This window comes from Geospiza fortis, unplaced genomic scaffold (assembly GCF_000277835.1).
Source record: "Geospiza fortis unplaced genomic scaffold, GeoFor_1.0 scaffold408, whole genome shotgun sequence".
NCBI lineage: Eukaryota > Metazoa > Chordata > Aves > Passeriformes > Thraupidae > Geospiza > Geospiza fortis.
Window position 1 is genome coordinate 3084906 of NW_005054330.1, and position 21349 is coordinate 3106254.

General features: G+C 42.1%; 2 protein-coding genes across 24 annotated transcripts in view; one reads left to right on the plus strand and one right to left on the minus strand.

Moving 5' to 3' along the window:
• The window catches only part of ARVCF (ARVCF delta catenin family member), a 245741-nt gene extending 231540 nt beyond the window's left edge, over positions 1–14201 (plus strand). For 17 of the 18 annotated variants that reach the window (XM_031057499.1, XM_031057500.1, XM_031057498.1 and 14 more), the window contains 5 exons: positions 15–105; positions 1171–1224; positions 5443–5534; positions 7545–7658; positions 9031–14201. In XM_031057499.1, coding sequence (XP_030913359.1) covers positions 15–105; positions 1171–1224; positions 5443–5534; positions 7545–7646 — 339 coding nt within the window. In that variant the 3' untranslated portion in view covers positions 7647–7658; positions 9031–14201. The remainder of the gene's footprint in view (positions 1–14; positions 106–1170; positions 1225–5442; positions 5535–7544; positions 7659–9030) is intronic. The other variant, XM_031057505.1, reaches the window with a different exon arrangement.
• Positions 14202–17884: 3683 nt separating this feature from the next.
• Positions 17885–21349, minus strand: part of COMT (catechol-O-methyltransferase) — an 18222-nt gene continuing 14757 nt past the window's right edge. For all 6 annotated transcript variants that reach the window (XM_031057520.1, XM_005421450.1, XM_005421451.2 and 3 more), the window contains one exon: positions 17885–19161. In XM_031057520.1, coding sequence (XP_030913380.1) covers positions 18982–19161 — 180 coding nt within the window. In that variant the 3' untranslated portion in view covers positions 17885–18981. The remainder of the gene's footprint in view (positions 19162–21349) is intronic.

Below are 21349 nucleotides of genomic sequence, written 5' to 3' on the forward strand. Positions count from 1 at the left end.
TTTTTGTCTTGTAGTCTGTTTCTGCAGCTCCAAAGGGCTCCAAAGGTACTGCTGGCAGGTCTGGCTATGATGACAGCACTTTGCCTCTGGTGGATAAAAGTCAAGGTCAGTTCTTCTCTTTATCACTTGTCACATAGTGCTTTACTGGTTTTCTGGATTTGCTGTGACTGTGTTACAGCACAAGGGGGTAAAAATGCATTATTCATGTGTGATTTTTACCCTACAGTCTCAAAATAATCAGTCCCTATTACCTGGCGATGGATAGAACTTCTTTCCTTACAAAATGTACACTGCTGATACTGTTTTCTCAACTTGAATGCAGTGTTAGCAGTTTAATCTTCCTGCAAGTGGGGTTGACCTTACCCCTACTCTGTACTGGAGTCTTCCCATTTTTTAAATAAAGGTGCCCATTTTGGCACAGCCTCTTCCTCTGCCATACAGGACTTTTTTATTGGAGATGAGTTTATTCAAGCTCCAACTAATCCTGTCTGTGCTTTTTCATGAGGCACAGCCACACCAACACCAGTGTAGCACCAGCTTTGATTTCACCATGATTGCTGTGTCTCTGAGCCTGACTCTGGTTGCTAAGAGCAGGATTTGCCTGGTGCACTTTCTCTGGTTTAACTGCAGGCTACTGCAGAAAAAACAGCCCCACACTGCCCTGCCTGTTTCCACCTTCCCTGTCTTTGATCAAACCTGGCACATGATGGAGACTCAGGATAATTTGGGTCAGCTTGCTGATGTGACAAGAAACTTCTTTTGTTTGTGGATTAGTTTTCTGTTGGCTCAGCAGATGCTGGATTGGCTGGTGTGCCATGAGAAGCTGCACCCTTACTTATTTTCCTTCTCTTTTACTCTGGAGAGACCAAAGAGAAGCTTGTTAATCGTGGTAGGTAGTCCAAAGCAGAAGTGTGGTTTCTGTTGGAGAGAGAAAGCCCTGTATTACAGTGCCAAAGCAGAAAATACATGGATTACATGTGCCCTCTGAAGAATTTGATTCAGACTTCCCTTTCTGAATGGATAACAATTGAATAGTTTGGAAATTTTTTTTACAATAATCTCTGCATTCAGTACTTTATCAACCTCTCTGGTTTTGTGACTAATTCAGAACTACCAGGTTTTGAGAAAAGCAAATATACCTCAAGTTATTCCAATGCCTCTGTTTTCTAGATAATGAGAAGTCTGGGAGTCGTGATATGATACCTATGGATGAACTTGGCCCAGGTAAACTCAGTCATAGATCAAACTCTGTCTGTTCCAATAGAGCACACTGTCACTCACAGGAAAGTTCAACTATTTCTCTAGGAGATATTATTTCAGATGGATAAAGCTGACATTTAAAACAGAACATTACCTCACAAAAGATTGGTCGTCGTCTTTTTTTTTCTTTGTATACATGTAGAGTGTCACACCAATTTCCCCCACTACTTTATGCATATATTGGAGGTACACTGACCCAGCTTTCATTCTGCGCTTTGATCCCTGAGGCAGCTGCATTCCCTATTACAGATCTGGAAGTCTCCAGGATTCTGAAAGAAAGAGTTGAAAATTTGCTTCAATGTATTGCTTGTATTTAAATCTGTTCTGCCTTTGTTTTTGTAGGTAAAACAAAAATAAGTTAGTGTGTGTGATATTCATGACTGCTTTCCATTTACCTACATCTAAATGAGCCTGGCTGTTCCTCTAGACTGAGAAGAGCCACTGACTGTCAGTGATGTGCTTTGAGAGTGATAAGCTGTGTAGTGTTAAATTTTAGGGTTTTTTTTCTTTACCAAGGTAGATAAAGGTGCCGTGTGGTCTCTTAAGAATCTGCACTTATTTAAATGCACTTGTATGATTACCTCCAGATCAAACAGTTTGGTACACTGCTATTAGTAACTGTGATTGAATAAAATAGCAAGTTAGAGCCAAGAAAAAGCCAAGCATGTTCAGAAAGTAAAAGAACCAGGTATATATTACCTTTTGTATTCTTGGAAAAATGAGATGCCACCTGCCATGAATCAACTGTCCATATGTATTTTGCCTTAGGGAACACTGAAACATTTGTTCTCACAATGGAAGAAAATCTCTTCATAGAGGATTGCCTGGCAGGAATAGCTGTGTGCTGGCAGGTGCTGCAGAATGGGCAGTGCTGATTGTTTATAGTCTCATTATTAATTGCTGCCTTATGCTCTCAGGAGTTACTGGTACAGCCCTGAGTACAAAACAAAATGCAAATTTACAGCATATGTACAGCATCAGGCAGATTCTCTGGGCCATGCTGTTCTCCAGTCTTTTTATCACCTTTAGAAGATGAGATCTGTCAAGCTTTCCTGATTCCAGCCCTTGAGTGCTTTTTATTTCCAATATAACTATGAGTTTAGTTTCTTTTCAGCTGACCTCTGAAATAGCACAACTTCATTTATCCAGTTTACTATCCTTAATTCCAGGGAACTGGAATAACAACATTTCATCTCTTTTCTTCAAGCTCTTCCAAATGCTGCATGTTTTTTGTCTTATGGACATATTAATATGAGAAGGCTGCTCTAAACTATATTTTCAGATTTTAACTTCATAGTGGACTGTTGTGTTCTGGAGTTTTTGTTCTTTTTCCACTCTGGAATAAACTGGTCCTTCCAGCCCAGTGTTCATCCCTTGCAGAGTACATCCATACAGGACTGATGGTTCCAGAACATCCCCACCTGTCTGCCCCTCCTCTGTGGGTTCTTCTCAGTATTTAGGCTGTCCTGGTGCCTGGGCCTTTCCTGTTAACCCACATGGGCTCTGCTTCAAGATCACAAAAAGAAAATTGCTGGTGCTGTCTCAGCTTTTTTCCTAATGCTGTAGGGGTCATCCTTCTCAACACAGGAAATCACTTTGCTGTCATTGGTTAGGGAGGCAGAAGGATCCGTTCCCCATCAGCTAGCACTACTAGGGCAGTCAGATCCCTGCTGTCTGGGGCAGTGGAACAGCCTGGCTATGGTGTGGATGTGCTGGGAGACAGAAGAAAACCTGTATTACAAGTCACCATGGGATGATCAGGTCTGTCAGGTGCCCCCAGCTCCAGGCAGGCTGCAGAGCAGCAGTGCCACTGTCACCATGTGCCTGGGGCCCTGCCCCTGTGTCTGCAGAGGCAGCAGAATGGTGATCTCCAGTCTGTGCCAAATCCTCCAGAACTCTGTGTGTGCCTTAGTTAACCTGCAGGCACTCAGACAGGAGCACTTGGGAAGTGAAATTGTTCAGACCAGATACAGAGTTCAAATGCCAGTGTCCTCCATGCCCATCTTCAGGCATGACTTTTCCTTTCTCCTCCTCCTCTTTAATGGGTTTAGAAATTTGATCTTTTGTAAGTTGAGTGCAGTATGAGGGCACAGATGGAGTGACACTGGCAGGCATGTATTTGGTCCTGTAATTTGTGATGACACAAAAATGTTGCTGTAGACTGAGGGGGAGATAGACAAGCAATAGAGACAACAACAAGCAGGATGCTGACAGAGAGAAGTAAACAAGCCAAGGATGGGATATTCCTCTATTGGCCAAAGTAACTTTTGTCTGTACAAGGGATTGTATTAAGTCAAAGTAATGTACTTAATACCTTGGAGCAGCAAGATGTGTATAGATCTTTATGCCACAGAAGCAATTAATTCTGATTGCCTCTTCAAATGAATATGAAATATGGGAGAAGCCGTTTTCTAACTACAGATTTCTAACTTCCTTGCAGAGCTGTGGTTCTCGGGGCAGTGAGTTATTTATTCTCTAATGCAGCCTCTTTCAATTTCTCATTTTATTTGATCAAATAATGAGCTTCCTATCTCTGCTGCTGCTTATCTTGACAGAGGCATAGCACAGTGTGTGGATTTTGGACACGTGACCTGTGGGTGCCAGTCTGTGTACAGGCCAGGGGCCCACAGGACAAAATGCAAAATGTGTTGGAGTTCAGATGCAAAGGGCAAAGTTCTTGAGTGTTCTTTGTTGTCAGATTACTTTTGTAAAGTAATACTTTTGTGAAGTATTTTGTCCCAACTAGATGATGAATCTGTAGATTAGGACATAGCCTACTAGCAACGTTCATGCCTGTCATTTGAAAGAGAATTATCGGTCGTGCGTTCCCCACAAGTGCTGGCTGGGTAGCTGGTGCAGCTGGTTTTTTTCTTTTTTTGTTCAAAAGGAATAGCTAAGAATGTCAGGCATCTTGATTGTCAACAAGTAATTGTAAGTTAAGTGCTGTGTAGCAAATCATGCTTTATGATCTGTGAACTGCATGTATAACTCCAGAATTCTTTAGTTATTTTTGGTCAGCATGGTTAAATCATCTTTTACTGCCCTTGATGTCAAAAATACATCCTGCCTCAGGTGCTTGTTTGCTAGCCTGTGTGTGCTTGGGTTTGAGGCACACAGAACACTGCAGCTTTTCTCAGTCTAACCTGGCTCTGTGTGCAGTTGTCATGTGGGCAAACAGTGCCACGAGAAGCCCACAAATACATCACTCACTTTTCCTTAATGGCCTGTTACAGGCAAGTAACAAACTGAGAGAGAGGCATTTTGATAGTTTATGTAAAACTTTCTGTGGTATTCTAAAAACACAGTTTGTCAGGACAAGAAAACATTAATGATCCCTCAATTACACAGGGGAAAACAAAAGCCTACAGGGAGGTATAAATTTGGGTGTTGTTTACTCCAGATTACAATGCTGTCAAAGCAGAGCAGGCAAGGATCTATTTGTCACTGATAATGAGGTAAATTTGATGCATCACGAAAATAAATTAAGTTTTGCATTGTCTGACAATGATTCAAAGCAAAGGTTCTGAAATAATTACAGCCATTTCTTTATAGAACTCTTTCACAGTTTTCTTCCTTGTGTTCATCATGCTTTCATGCTGTTCCTTAGTTGTCAGGAGAAAAGGCGCCAACAGGTGCTGCTTCGTAATGAAAGACAGCCCAAGCACAGCAGGGATTGCATTGAGATTTCTTCCAACTCGACAGGCCCTTTTTCTCAGTGCTCTGACGGAGACTCTTCCAAATTATTGTCATGTCCTGCTAGTAGTCAGGCTCAGGAAAAGTGGGAACAGGCTGCAGAGCATTCAGAGAATGAACATAGCCAATTAATCAGGCTGCTAAGCAAGGAATGCAGGAATAGGGCTGAATTTGGAGCTCATTAGCCACAGGGCATGAGATGACAACTTGCTGCTTTCCTTGGGCACACTAAAAAGTGCAGCAGGCTGGGATGAAAACAGTGCTGCTTGCTAATGAGTGCCAGCATCTGGCAGTGCTATAAAAAGAAGGCTTCTCTGTTTGTTTTTAGCTAGTAAAAATGAAATTTCAGAGCTGGAGCACATGAGAAGCAGCCTGCCGGCATCTTTGGGTTGTGGTGGTTTGTTTTCCTTGCTGAAGAATTCTGCTTGCATCAGCTCTGTTTCTGCTCTTGTTTTTGCTTCATGCCTGACTGTTGTGTTTTCTCCTCAGATGGATATTCCACCATCGACCACCGAGACAAGGAGCGCAAGTACAAGACCAGTGATAACACAGGAGACGCTTCTGAGAAGGAACCTTTAAAAGTGAGCTCCCCTTACTGCTGAGGGTAGTTAGTGCCTTGGGAAGAAAGGATTCCAGTGTCCTCAGCCAGAAACACAGGGCAGTCACTCACCAGGGGGCTGTATAAAGGGCCTTCTTTTATTTCACATAAAGGCAATTATTTTGTAATTTAGCACTTGGCTAACTAGAAATAAAAACAAAATGTTGCTTTCTAGTGCAGCAGCAAGTGCAGGTACTTGCTCCTGTACTCTTGTAAATGGATGAGGTTGTAAAGATAGGAAGTGTTTGTTCAGTAGCCCTTGTCCAGGCAGCATTCCCTGGCCCTGAGCTGTGTAACTGTGCTCAGACTTTGTTCTGACAAGTCTCTTCAGGTTGTCATGCTGCTTTATTGTCTTCATCACAAGAAATGGGTGTGATCCTGTGTGTCCATGTCCAGCAGTGTGGTGAATAGGACTCATTTCTGCAGCACTCATTCACAGTCCTGATGGTGGACCATGGCCATGGGCCAGGGAGATGGAGAGCGAAGAAGAGACATGCCCAGTTATGTGTGTGTCTTCTAAATACAAATTTAGACTACTTTCTAATTAAAAATAATTATTACCTTACAAGACTTTTTGTATTATGGGCTGTGTGCAAGTGTGGCTCAGTAGGCTCTGTGTAATTTCTGTTGCACTTCTGTACCTTTTCAGAGTAAAAAGTCTGTTAATGCTGTGGCCACCAGTTCTCCCTGGCCTTAATACAAGCTTGGGTTTTCACCTGGGGGAGTAATTTCAAGAAGGAAAATGAGGATTAATTGAAATAAGAGTCAGTGGTAGGAGACACTACTGCTAGTCTGCAGAAGACTGTCCTTAATAACATTCAGGACATTGTTGATAATACCAGAAAATCCAGGTGATTTAAGTTGATGGGAAACAGTTAAACTTCAGTCAGCTGAAAGGCAAACCCACCATCATTGAACAGGGAAATTAAAAAATTGGGTTTGGAGAAAAATACTTCCACAGATGGTAAACTAGGAAGACTGCACCAACTTGTCTGTTGTAAGTTGCCTAGTCAGGCATTTCCTGCTGTGTTCTGCCTTTCCAAGAAGGTACACCCTGGAGAGTGGCTTCAGTCTGCCTGGACTTCTTTTAAGCTGATTACTGAAGTCCTACAATGTGTCACTCTCCTCCAGCTGGCAAGAGATGGTCCTGCTTGAGCCAGTATCAGTCAAATCAACTTCCTAGTTCCCTCATCACAGCTCTTGCACAGTTTTGCAAGGACACAACTGTTCCCAGGACACACAGGAAACAGCATTGCCAGCCTGAGAGGCTCAAAGACCTGATTTGTCTGTTGAGCCCAGGTATCCACCTACAATGACAATAAAAGGTTGCTCAGGAATGGATGCAGTAAGTTATATAAGAATGTTGATCAATAGGAACTAGGCAAAAATGTCTTTTTAAGGAAAACAGGATAAGGTAGGAAAATTAACAAGTACTTGTTATTTTTTCTACTCAAAATTTATTAAAATGGTCCATTGCAACCCTCAAAATCACATCAAGCAGCCCTAACTCCACTGTATGACCAAAGTGAAGCACAACTAGAGTTCAGCAAGTGACTGCTTTGCTTTTATGAGAAAGAGAGAAAAAACATTTCACCTCAACAGAGTGTGACCCATAGCCTGTGCTGCCTCTTGGTTCTGAGCACCTGGGGATAGCCTTAATCCAGGCTATTGCACACAGCAACAGTGTGCACAGCCCTGCCCTCACCTGGGCACAGCTGAGCAGCTGCTGCTCTTCCTCTCTGTGCTGCCAAACAGAAAAGTGGCCATGGGGGTTGTGGCTCATGAGCTGTGTGAAAGCTCAAGGGAGGCTGGGAATCCAGGGAAGTGTGGCCTTTTGGCTGTTGCAGATGCTTTTGTCAGTATTGTGCCTTTGCTCATCTTGTTTCTTTCTCTACCACTAATTTTCCCTTGTGCTCCTTTAAGCTGACTTGTTTGGTGGTTTTGTTTGATTAATCCGCTCTGTTTTGCTTTAACTCCTCACCCTGTGCTGCAGAATGACACAAATAGGAAAAACATTAACAGGAGTAACAGGGCTTCGGTGAATCTGGTGGATGCCCGTGACATTAAACCCCAGCCTGTTGACTCCTGGGTCTAATTTGCATGCATGGTAGGTCCTTTTAATGGTAATTGGGGCTAGTGAATAACTTTCTCTTGTGCATGATCTGTATAGCTGTGGGATCTCTTCAAATCTAACTGCTAACTTACAGATGGATGAAAGTGCATTTGGAAGAAAAAAAAAAGTGGTGTTTATACTGTTCAGTGTATCTTTAATGAAATGCAATCAAACACCACTGTTTGATTAAAAATAACCTGTCAAATAACCAGGCAGAAAATTAATACTGTGAATGATTAGTTGTCAGTTGAAATATGAAATATTTCTGCTGTTAGGCCATGGGAATGAATTTGAGTAGTGTGTTCCTGCTTCCAACCATTTTTCTCCCTCAATGCTCATTATAAGGATTAGCCTGAGACTTAAGAAAAAACATATCCTTGACTATTTTTGGATGTCCCCTAAGGTTCCCACGAATTACAGCAGGAAAGCTGCTGACTGTACACAAGTTACTTTGCAAGGAGAGATGATATTGGTTACACAATAAATAGTGACCCACAACTCCCACTTTTAATTTTCTTTTTTTTAATTGTGTGTCACTAAAGAAAGGTGCCTTTTTGTTGTGTTCTAGTTGTCTGCCTTTGCCATGTGCCAAGTTCCTCAGTAATGTTACCAGCCTTTCTTCGCTCCTGCCACTGCTAATCTGTGTCCCGCTGTCTTGCTCGAGTTACCCTGGTGATACCTTCTGGCACTTCGTCAGAGGATGCTGTGTTTGGAACAGCAGGTGTTGTGCCCCTGGCTATGACTAAAGGAAAATTTCAGTGACTGTCACGAAGGCACTGAGCAACTTTCCCATCAGAGTGGGCAAGAGACTTTAAAGGCCCAAATTTCAAATCATGAGCTGTCATCCACCCCCATAATTCTACATGGAGATCCCTTTCGTTAGTGGGAGAGAAAGCTTCTGTATGTTTTTGGGTGGTGGTGCTAGATATTTTTTCCCCTCCTTCCTTTCAGTCTAGTAGAAATGCAAGGTGTTAGCAGATGGTTTCTGCTTCTGGTTGGAAGCACCTGCCCAGTGGAGGCTTTCAGCATTTTGAGGTGCTGTCACAGAGTAGGTCCTGGCACCACTGGCCTCCCATGGCTGCTCAGCACTGCGTGATCAGCCATAGTGGCTCAGGCACGGGGTAGCATCAATGTGCCTGTGGTGCCTGCTTCATTCCTGCACTCTGCTCTGAGCAGTGAAGCCCTACAGGTGGGGTCCTGACTTTGAAAAAATAAGTCTGTGCTTGTTTTTCCCAGACGTGCCCTTCAAGGAGCCCATGTGTTGGCATAGGTTGGCATTTCCAGTCACTGTCCTACCACAAGGTGATGGAGATCACCAAGGCCGTACTAATGACTGGTATTAATCAGTTCTGACTTTATTTTGCAGGGCTAAAGTCCAACCACATTTTTTTTAATTGAGGGGGGAGAAACAAACATTGAATCGACCCAGAGGATCTCATCAGTCACCACTGCCATTCAGACTGGGAGGGCTGCAGGTCCCAGGAGGGCGTGGGGAGCAAACCCACCCGAGTGCCATCGCCCAGAGCACGATGCCTTACAGCGAGACACTCTGCTGCTTAACTCCCTGACATTCCCACCAGAAACAGCCACCGCCTCCCCCTCCCTCCTCCCCTCCCACTCCTGCAAGAAGAAAAGCAAGAAAAGAGAATCCAAGCTTCCATGTAGCTGGCTGCGTTCTTAGGTGACTCTTACGTGTGGATGGTGCCAAGTTGGAGAAGCGCACATCATGGGGCAGCTTCACAGCGAACGAGGAACTGCGGGATGTTTGAAATGATACCGTAGGTGTAGCCATGAGGAGATAGCACTTTTCTGGTTTGGGGTTCATGGTTTTGGTTTTTGTTTTGGGGGATTTCTTTTGAACTGTGACTCTTAACGTTTTTGAAGGCTTTCTGAAAAATGTTTAGGTTTTCTTTATTCCCACAGAAGGTGCAGGAATGTTGAGTGGGTTTATTGGATTTCAATGAAGGGAGAAAATGCAGAACAAAAACTATTAAACGCTAGTTAAATGAACTGGAGAGTGGATGACAAAATTGATGCAAGCTGTATAATCTGCTTTTAGAGTAAGCTATATCAATCACAGTGCTATATTATCATTATAATCTGGTGTACAATACTTCTGCCTTTTGAATTCTGTATTGTCTCTGTTTTTATTTCTACATATTGAAAAGCAGTTTATGGAAGGTTTCAGTGTCCATGGTTCAGAAATATGTGCTGGGAAATGGAGTTGGCTGGCTTTTTATTTTCATGTTCTCAAAGATTGCAATAAGGAGCTTTTACGTGTTAAATGTATCATTGTTGCATTGATGATGATGAACTACTTTTGCCATAGCTGTTAAGACATTGAAGGAAGTAGGAGCTTTTTTGTAAGATGTCTCATTTTGAACACGCTATAAATTTGAGATGGGTCTGTCACTTACATTTGATAAATTTTTCAGTGTTGGATCCATGTTTGATTTGGGCTAAAATCCTGATGAAAAATGCCACAAAGGGAACTGGTTTGGCATTTTAAAATCATTGTCATGGTTTCTGTGTTCCTTTGCTTTTGAGATTGCATATTTCACGTGGCGTGAAAATCACCTGTGTGCAGCAGCTCTCCTCCAGGATGCCAAGGCCTGTCTTCTGTAGGGGAATGTTTACCTCAAGAAAATGTACTCTGCAAATGTGGTATCTGGAAATGCCGGGGACTAAATGATTTCAGATCACTGATTTTCTCCAGGCATTGGTCAAGGGAGGGCAGCAGATGAGAATAGGAAGCAAATGTCTCAGCATTAGCATTGAGAGGACTTTTGCTGATTTTACTTGGTTGCCATTGTTCTTTGATTGCCACATTTAGTTTTAAACAAGCTCCTAAAAACGGTGTGACTGGAAAGCACATCCTTGAGTCTAGCAAACATCATTTGCGGTTTTCAGTGCCTGCCGTTCCTTTTGTAACTAAAAAGGGGAAGTATCCAACAATCTCACCTCCCCCAAAATATTACTGTAATAGTAACCATTACATTTTTTGTAAAAAAAAAATTTAAAAAACTTTAAAAAAAGGCAAGTACCAAGAGCTTTGTATCTTCTTGAGTATATTAAAAATTTGACATGAATACATATATATAAATAAATAAAAAAGTCTATATATCTATATATATATATTGTTGTGCAGAGAATAGGTTAACAAAACCATGTAAAGTAGTTTGCAGGAGAGGGAAGCATTTGTTGATTCAGGGAAAAAGACTGATGCCAGAAGCTGTCAGTGATTTGGATGATACGTGTGCTGCTTCGCACCCTCCCTTTTTGACCCTCATCTTCCACATACGTTGCAGTGTCACTTCTGGATCCTGGGGAAGGTGAAGTTGCTTGGAGCAAATCAACATAGCAAAGATTTGTTATTTCACCTGCATGAGAGTCCTATTGGGCCAAAGATGCTCAGCGGATCAAGGGAAGCAAAGAGAGGCACCTGTGACTCTCTGTGTCGGGGCAGTGTCTCTCTGTGTAGACATAAAGTGTGGCAATGAAACCAGATACATCGTCTGACTGTATATTATATCAATGGTGCTCTTTTCATACTTGTTCTGCCAATACGCGGAGACCCTTTTAACCAAGCTACACAGAAGAGTTTTATATCACTTTTGGTTATGTACTTGGTGTATTCTTTTTGTATATGAAAGGATTTTTTTAAAAACGTTCAGTAATTAGCAATGGAACCTGCTTTGTAGCTGACTAGAACAGTGTAAGAGAAGGGCCATGCTGTCAGTCTGTCCCTGATCTACTTCAAATCATATATTTACCAAAGGAGTCTGAGAAAAAGTTCACTTAAAATAAAGACCTGACTGTTGAAAGGAGTCTCTGCTAAGACTTTGTGGTTTAGTTATTGTGCAGATATTTCAAAGCCAGCAAGAAGTCACCAGAGAAAACCACAAGAGGGAGCAAGTGAAGTGACTGGGGCCAATTATGGTCATGACTTCCAACCCTAGATATCCCATGGCTCTTATTGGGACACTACAGGGACACTCAGAATCTGGGTTGGAGTCTACATTCATCTGTGTCATTAATGGGCTAAAAACACTAAGGATATTGGAGAAGCAGATTCAGACCCCATCTCACTTCTCCCAAAAGTCTTTTTATGTATTTACACTGCACCCTGAACTGTCCCTATCAGGTTAAATGGCACTGGCTGCCCAGGTCATCGTAGCAAATTGTTCCTTGTTTTCCTGGGGGTGTTAACAGCAGCCAGCAGAGTTGTGAGCTGACAGCATGGTTTATTGCTGCTGAAAATCAGAGGATGGTGTGTCAAGAAGTTGGATACCAAGTTGATGGGCCAAGGCTTCCCCTGGGAATCACACATCAAACCCCTACCTTTCCCATGCCTTATGTTGACAACTAATTCCCAAGTATGTAGCAATAACCCATCCTCAACATTACTGTGGGTTTTTTTCTTCTCAACAAACTGTTTGGATGGTGAGGAAAGAAAACAGATTGGGGGATGACTTGTATGTGAGACTATCACCTTGTATTATCAGCCCACCTGCTGAGGTCCAAAGCAAGGTACCTTGAACCAGGTCTGGTGATTTAATGTCATTTTTGTCTATGGCCAGGGGCTCATTGGTGGGATGTGTGCCCACCCCTGCCCTCACCTCTCCCCTTGTTGGCGCAAGTGTGGCTGGCTGTTTGAGCTGTTCTGGAATGTGGGTATATGAACCCGTAATTGTTGTATTTTGGCAGCAGGGACTGTATGTAAAGAAGGGAAAGTGGCAGTGTGTGTTGACTAATGCTGCAGTAGGGTCTAGAGTCTCCTGCTAAAAGGCAGGCACTGCTTTTTAGGGCTCAGGTTTGTGACCTCCTCTTTTTCTGTTGACACCACTATGAAAACAGGAGGGAATCTGCCTGCAAGGGGCTGGGATAGAAGAGATTTCTACCTGCAGAAATTGTAGTGGGAAGGGATGGTTGTGGAAGGAGGTGATGGTGTTGCAAGACTCCTGCTAAAGAGGAGGAGGAAATTTGATGGCCCAGTCAGGGCTGAGATAACACAGGGGAGAGGGAGACTTCTGACAGCATGTGATTACTGTAGAACCTTCTTCCTAGAAGGTGGCTTACATATCTCCCAGGCATTTTCACTGAAAAAACACTCTGTGCCAACTCCCCTGGAGAAGCATCAAGTAAGTGTGCGAGCAGTTGTGCTTTATGGTTCCCAGGTCAGTCAGTGTGTCTGTGGAATCCAAGGAGGAGAGCAAAAGGCAAGGCTGTAGGACATTCTGGTTCTGTCGTGGATTTAAGTAGCAGTATAGCCATACATACAACTCTAGGTGTGTTGACAGCTTGAAATGCTCCCTAGGGAACAGCTTGGGCAGCCATAGGTCCCAATCTTCAGTGTCTTCTGTTCTGGCATAACTGCTGCCTATCCCAGATCTGTTCTCACATGCTCAGACCTGGTTCTGAATGTGCTTCTATCAAGAAAGCAAATCTGGTCTCTGTTGCCAAGATGCCCCTGGGGACTAGGAACTGTCTTGCTGTCAGGGACACATGAAGAAAGCCAGGGGTGGCGTGTCTGTTACAGCAGTTTCCTAAGTTCGTGCCAGCTCTGAGGAGCAGTTTCAGTAATGCTTTCTAGCAGGAAAGCCTTGTGCTAGGCAGAGCAGTTTTCACTCCTAGAGAAGTTTCATGAGACTGAAGGTGGTGTTACCTTCTGTTACCTGCCTTAAGGTTGAGCATAGCTCAGCTACCTGTGAGAGAGGTGCACATGTCAAAGCCTCGAGTAAGCAAAGCTTCAGAAGCCAAATGGGCACATAAGAGTGGTTATAGCCTCATCTGCTGAGCCACTGCTGGCTCAGTGAAACCTACAATGTGCCAATACTTTCAGCCAGCAGGTTTGTGCTGTTGGGGTGGAGTTTTTGAAGGTGTTTATATAGGTGTAGTTTCTTGCAAAATTTCTTTATGATGCCCCTAAAATCTGGTGTTTCCTTATCTTTGACAGAGAAAATCTCTGATTTACTGATACAGTAACTAACCTAGTGCATTAAAGGGGAAGATATTATGAGCCTTTGTTTTCTTTTTAAAGTTTGACATCAGGGTAGGATGATCTGAAGTCCAAGGTGAGGAGGAAGATAGTGCAGATACTACAAGGCCTGCCAAACTGGTTCTTACTGTTCAGAAAAAACAAAATAACTAGACTAAGAAGCTTACTGGTAATTAGTAGCTAATGTGTTTGTAACTATCATGTGCCTTAAAATTTTCATGGTAGGAGAATTTTAAAAAATCAACAATGTGTTTTCTGTAATAACTGCTCAACATTCTCTCTGTAGATTAGACTGGTGGGATTTTGCATTGTATTTACACTGTACTATAAACTGAAACACTTAGAATGGTTTGATTTTACAAGTATGGAGAGGAAAAAAAGGTGGATTATGCTTTTCATAGAACAAATATTACCGTGACAGAATGTATTATTATTATGATAGGATCTTTCCATAATGCAGACAAGTAGAATGCTTGTTAGAAACCAGGTATGTAGGATAACAGTTTGGTGTGTTTTCAATAAACCATGCCTGGAAAGAATACATGTGCCATTGGTTATCTTTTTGTTACATCAGGTATCTCAAATATTCTTTGGCTTTTGCAGCAGCAGTCTTCTGTGGCAGGGGATTATTCATCCCTAGCTCAGGTCAATATTCTGTGTCAGCAAAAGGTCAGTGGTAATGAGAGGCAATTGAAATATCCTATAAATGAGTAAAGCTGAACATTTTTGACTCATTGCCATATGCTGGAGTTGTAGCATGACCCTGGACTGTAGATCATGGGGTTTTTTGTTTTTTTCAATATACAAGCATATTTCTGTGGGAAAAACATCTGCATCACTGTTCAAGGGCCAGCATGTCTGTGAGCACAGAACTTGCTGATAGCTTTTCCATTTGCAAAGTTACTAACCTTTCTCAACTAAGTCATAAAATCTATGTAACTTTACAAAGATTGCACGTTTCTGAAATGTCTGTAAGAAAACCAAATTGTAGCAATGTATGAGGTTTGGTTGACATGAGAAATTGTTACTTTGAGGATGTGCCAAATAACTTACATTTGGTACTGTGGAATGGAAGAAAATCCGGATAATGAAGAGTCACCCATGTATTTAAGGTAACAGCCAACAGATATTCATTCTCTTGAGGACTGCCCCATCTGTGTTTGTGAGATCAGTGACTGGCACACCTAAACACATCATAATCACCACCATACCTTCATGAAGCCTGACAAAACCTGATAAATCTCCACAGAATGTTCTGCAAGGTCTTAGAAAATGGAGGTCAGGTTTTCTGAGTGAAAGGTTGATGAATCATTGCCAGTAAGAGTTTGCCATAGGAGAATTCCTGATTGTACTATTCACAGCACTGTAAGGTTTTGTTCATATGCAAATGTTTGCAAACAGAGCTTGGAATGTCGTCTCCAGCTTACCTTCCCTCCTTATTTCAGATGTTTTAAATGCATCCCCAGGTGTTTTGTAAAATCATCTCTGAATCTGTTCTTGCAGCTGGAGGATACAGTGGGCTCCTGGACTTAGCATCCTGCAGCTCGGTGTCATCGTTCTTCCACTGCAGTGAGGAACCTTATTTTCCCTTTGTGAGTGCACTAATATGGCAATGAATAGCAGATGCTGTAGGTAAGGTACTGAGCTAAAACAAATACGTTGTTTTTACAACTGACATTTTATAGCTGTCAAAATGACTTCATTTCCAGCTTATCACAGGTTGGGCAAACAGAAGTGGTGAGTCCTGCAGGTGAAAGGTTAATCTGGTAACAGTGGGCAAGAAATATCACAGTCCTCATCTGTTACAGGTTTCAGCAGTGTCTTGGGGTAATATTCTGTCCTCAAGGGTCCCCTCCCCAGTGTCTTTCTTTGAAGGTCTCTTAAGCCCAGCAGTGCCAGGATCTTGATCTGGTACAAGCTGATGGGGGATCTTTTAAAACAGGAAGGTGCTTTATAATGTCATTAACTGAGCTGTAGAGACAGAGGCAAAGACTGAAACTCTGGTACTCTGTTCAATGTGTGTGTGTGCACAGCAATCATAGCTGTTACTTGTAAGGTACCTTATAACTGATTCCTGATTGACTGCTCAGCCAAGTAAGGACACATCACTGCCCTGCTGGGTTGGGAGAGTTGGGATCTCAGAGGTTTCTCTCTTCTTGTTGCTCTTGTAGGGGTTTCTGTATGTTCCCTTTACTGCATTTAGTTTGACTCATTGCTCAGAATTCTCCAGTGAGCTGCTTTTCACTTCTTCATGCCGGTGGGAGGAGGCAGAGGCAGTGGCTCCTGTACCCTGCTCTGTACTCGGGCAAGTAAATTCTGATGGAAGGATCGCTTCCATGTGTGCTGTTATGCAAAAGTCAGTAGTGCTATGTTTGACTACCTCTTAAATCCTCCTTCTTTCTTGTACAATATTTTGAAAGACAGTATCATGTCCCTTTGAGTTAACAAAGAGGCTCTGGCAGAAACCAGACCTCACTCTCACGTACTGCCTGAATCACTAAGACAAGCTAGACAGTAACTGTCATCTGGAGAATAGGTGTAAATTACCAGTATTTGGTGAGATCATCCGTTTCTGACATGAGCTGTGAGAATTTGCAGAGATGTGTGTTTGTCGCTTTAGGGGAGTTCTTCCCCTTGGGAACTTTCTATCAGTTGTCCACTCTCATGGGCACTCCACATGCTCCACATGCACCATTCCATACACAGTTTGTGCAAGCTTAGGTTGTGTTTTCTAACTGTAATAGGCTGATGTTGCAGTAACACTCCGTAGGTTTTTTAAAATATGTTCAAATTAGAAGATCCACTGTCTGCTTTTTCCTTCTCCCAGAATTCAAAGTGTGACTTTGTTTTGAAAACTGCCTCTTTTCCCTGGAATATTTCACATTTATGTGTCAGTGACTCCAGATCATATTTGTTCAACTGACCAAAAGCCTTTTTTCTAATTGTCAGTCATGCAAACTGAGTCTGGCTTTTTTCTTTTCATCCCTTGCCACCAATAATTAAGAGCATTTCAAAAATGTAGTGAAGTGGAAAATTTTTTCATACATATGGAATTCTGCAAATATTCTGATAGAACATACATTGTGTTTATTTTTACAGTTTGCCATGTAGGAGATGCTTTCTAATGAATTAAAATACTTTTTTATGCTAAAAGGTGGCTGTTATATTTGCCATATGTATTACAAATACATTATTCACTACTGCATCTTTTGAAATATCCACTCTACAGGTTCCCACCTTTCCTAATCTTCTTGACAGTCTCTTGAACAGTAATTTTGGCCATTATTCTGATCCTCTATTGTAAAGTGCAGAAGAGTCTACCTGTTTACTCTTACTCATCCTTCTGAGACTGTTTTGCTCATCAGCCTGTGTGATGTGCCCTGCTGTGACAGGAGTGTCTGTTGAGTGCAAAGATGTTTAGGGCTAAACACAAGCAAGGATTCTTTGGAGTCAAGGCTTTAGATACACAGACAAATTTTCTGGTCCACTGTATGTATCTAAATTTTCCAGTTTTTCCGACAAACCTGTATATGCCAATAAATGTACTTGGAGATTATTTTGCATTGCAAATTTTGCAAAAATTGCTTCCAACCACCTGAAGGACTTTGGTCCAATAACTTGGAGTTGAGGTGAATACCAAGATGACGTGCTGCAGAGCAATGTTACAGAACTAATCACTGACTTTCAGTACAAGATGGAGATGTTAGAACTCAGTGTTGGCTCTATACAGAACAGTACAACAGAGTCACCTGAGGCTGCTTCTGCATAATCTAACCCAGTACAGGAAATCTTGTGTCTTTCATGATACGACAGTTACCTTGTCAGGAAAACTCTGATAGTGTTGCCTTTTCCTGTCCTCGTGAAATGCACACTTTACAAACTGGCTGGGTTGCCATGGTTTGCTTGGTCCATTTCTAAACTGATTCTATCACCTTAGCCCATTCTGGTTTTCTTTTGGTGATCCTCTGCTCCTTAGTAGTGTCCTGGAGGTGGATTTTCTGCAGCACACAGGCCAGGGGAGGGACCACTGCGGTAAGGTGGGCTATACAAGGAAGAAACTCATAACAGGCTTGAAAGAATTCATACTGGGAAAGACAACAATGGTTGTCCTTGATTTTCACTCTGATTTTCAGCTGTTGGATCTTTCTGTGTCTGTTTCATGTCTGGAAGCCTTACGTGCAGTACAGAATTCATTGGAAAACATTAAAAGTCACGCCCTTGCTTTGTTGTTTCTTACTTTTTATTTAGAAATGTGACTGTTGCTGCCTTATATAATCACAGCAGGACATGCTAGGAAATGCCACTGGATTTCTGCATTGTTCAGGTGAGTTAGAGACTTCGTATTTGGCTTTGAATCTTCTCAATGACGACCCACACTATTCACATGGTGTAACAGCACTGAGGTTAACCAGGGCACGCAGGACCCACCTGCTAGAACCCATTCTCTCTGGACTTTATTTCTATACAGCATCTTAAACATATCCAGCATTTCAGAATAAGCAGCTTGCCCTGCTCCTAAAAGCACCTACTATGTATGTACAGGATAATGAGGGGAAAACCAGCATTTCATCAAAGTCAAATACAATGTACTTTTGTGTTCTTTTGGAAAGAGTCTGCTCCTTTTGTTACCTGTCACTATATTTATTTTAATCTGTTTACTACTTCAGTTTTCCCTGCCTCTGCATGGGCAGATTAATAATTTTATTTGTTTTATGTGTTTTCAAAATTCTGTTTTCTTGTTCTCATCACTGCATGGGTCTGCCTTCTTTCAGTGTGTGCTCTTTTCTCTCACATAGAGATTATTAACTTTTGCAGTAAATGCACAGAGAAGTATCTGATCTCACAATAGGAGCCTTCACTGCATCAAGAGGCATGCCAGTAATTTAGCAAAAACAGGGCATATGAAATGGTCTTTTCTTGCAACATGGATTTTTTTTTTTCACTCTTGCTAATGATTAATGAGTTTAGCTTGGGGACACAATTCTTCAGAAGTTGCAGAGTATTTCTCCACCCTAAACCCAAATTGTGGTTGGTCAAGTTGAGCTCAAAATGACAGACTGTTGTTTGATGATGTGTTGGTCAAGGCAAGGCAATGTGCATCACCTTGGGTTTGCTGAGTTAATGTGGAACAATGGCACAGACCCAACTTAGTCCATATTCTGGTTTCTACCTCACCTAAAAAGATCATTAGTGCTTGTTTAATTACAAGCGCCAAAATAAAAAAATAATAATTAAAAAAACCTGTAAAGCATGGACAAGTTAACCTGTGCAGTTGCATTTACATCATTTGAAACAAAAGTTGATTATTAATGATTATCTTTATCCCAAAAACACAGCCTTCTCCATAGCATCTTCCACTTGCATATATTCCAGATGAGATGGGTAGTTAGTGCATTGGAAATGGGGGCTCTTGCGGACATAGTTAAGGAAATCTGGAGCTCCTGGGAAAATTACATTGTCAGCCAGAAGAACTGAGCCCTTCCTCAGCAAGTTGCATTCCTAGAAAGAAGAGAAATGGCTTCATAGTGGCTGTTAAGCAGACATTGGCTTGAATGTAATGTACTTTCATGTTACCCAGGTATACTTGAGTGCCTGCATCCAAAAACCCATTGTGGTACAGGTCTGCAAGGTCAGAGAGACATAGGAGTAGCTGAGTAATTCTTGATCCTTTGTGGTCATTTGCCAAATTTTTCTGTTTATTAGTACAACATTAGATGCTGATTCTGAAATATCAAATCAAGTGGAAGTGTGTGCTTTGCTCCTCAGTTTTTTTCCAGCTATGTCTACATGATCAGTAAGGTGGCTTTGTTTTGGCTGTCAATGCCTCGTGTTTAAAAACTTCTTTAATACGGCATTAAACTGCTGTAGTAGCTCTTTAGGTCACCTGAGAGTAGCATGTACTGCTCTGGCCAGACTCAGTCAGACTCCAGAACTGCTAAAAGAATGAAAGATTTTCTGTGCTTGTTTTCCTTTCATCTTGAACAACTTCCTGCCATTTTGTTTGGGATCTGGGCATGAAACGAGGTTTTTGCACAACGGAGATCCCTCTGACGAATATCCACAAGACACAACTAACTTGCAGTAGTCACTTCAAGTGCAATGTTTATCCTCAATAAATCTAAAAACCTAATTTTTACTGGTATTTTTTGTCTAGAAGAAGTGCTTATCTGGGCTTACCAGCCGTTTTAAAACAGCTTGTTGTTATCCTGTGGTTACAGGCAGTAGCTGTAGCCAAAACATGTGGTGTTTTTTGTCACTCCCAGTCCATGAGAGCAGCTCTGTTGATGAGTGTCCTGCAGAAGCCGTTGAGCTTACTGCTCTTGCCTCTGGGGACTGAACACCAGTCAGCACAGTAGAAGTGATTTTAGAGACACACCAAATACCCTCCAGTCTGTTTCTATTGCACAGCTTACAGAAGCTTAGAAGAGACAACATATTGGATTTTCCACTGGTCATCAGGATTTCAGATGCTCTTCATGTCTGGCTTTTTTTGTCTGGACCACTTCCAATATATACATATTTCATCTGAATAAATTCATATTCACTATTCATACTGCAATACCTGCTGAGAATACATTTTAGAAAGTTTGTGACATCCGAGAAAATCTTAGGATCTTGTCTTTGTCTTTCTCCTCTTAACTTCACGGGAGTTTTTTTGCAACTTTGTATCACAGTTGCATCAGACTGACCACTACCATGGAACTAAACCGTCTGTTTGCTTTGGCTGTGTTGTGAGGCTAAGTTCTGATAAGGATGCACTGTGGAAAGAGCTCAGTCATCCTTACACTGGCAGTTTAAAAGAAAGCATTCTCTGAGTACAAAATAACTGTACAGAGGGAACATTTTCTTCAGCTACTGCTGTGTAAATTCAATACTAACTGTTCATAACCCCAAACAAATTTCCTTTTCAAGCAGCTTTCTGGAGGACAGGGCTTAAAACTAAAAAAACAGGGAGGCTGGGTCAGAAAATAGTGTTGTAATCCTCAGGCAGGGGTCAGGAAGTATTTGGCAGGTTCTCAATCTAAGAGGCAGGCTCAAAAAAGTGGATTTATTTGTGAAGAAAATAATTGAAAAATGGCACTTCCGTAAAAGCAGGCAGTTGTAGAAAATTCTGTCAGCTAGGAGAGCATCTGTATGTGCTGTGCTGATAGGTACAGATGTTGTCAATCTCAGTTAACACTTGAAAATACCTTCCTATCCAGAAGTCCTTTGCCTCTGCCTGCTGCTGTTAGAGCCAACTTATTTTGTAATACCCACAGTAATGGTCAAGGCAGTTTGGGAAGAAATAAGCATAATTTTTACACATTTGGGGCTGGACATAGAGTTGGACAGCATTTCCCTAGGAAGTGCCTGGCTGGAGCAGTCTGCACTCTTTTTAACATTGCTTTGCAGCCAGTTAATTAGGTGGAGTGTAAGGATTCCAAGACAAGTCATACTCCATGCTACCAAAATAGTATTTCATCAAGAGGCTCTGCTGGCACCACAGACCCAGGCAAAAAAAAGGGGTACTGAGGAAATTAGAGAGGTGGAGCTGGGATATGCAGGTCCCAGGTCTCACCTGCTCCCAGGATCAGGATGGGCTTTGGGTCAAGTGCTCTGGTTGGTGACCCTGCACACACTCCTGGGAGTGCAAGACTCAGGCCGTGTACTCCTCCAGGTAGGATTTCTACTGCACACCTGTATGTTC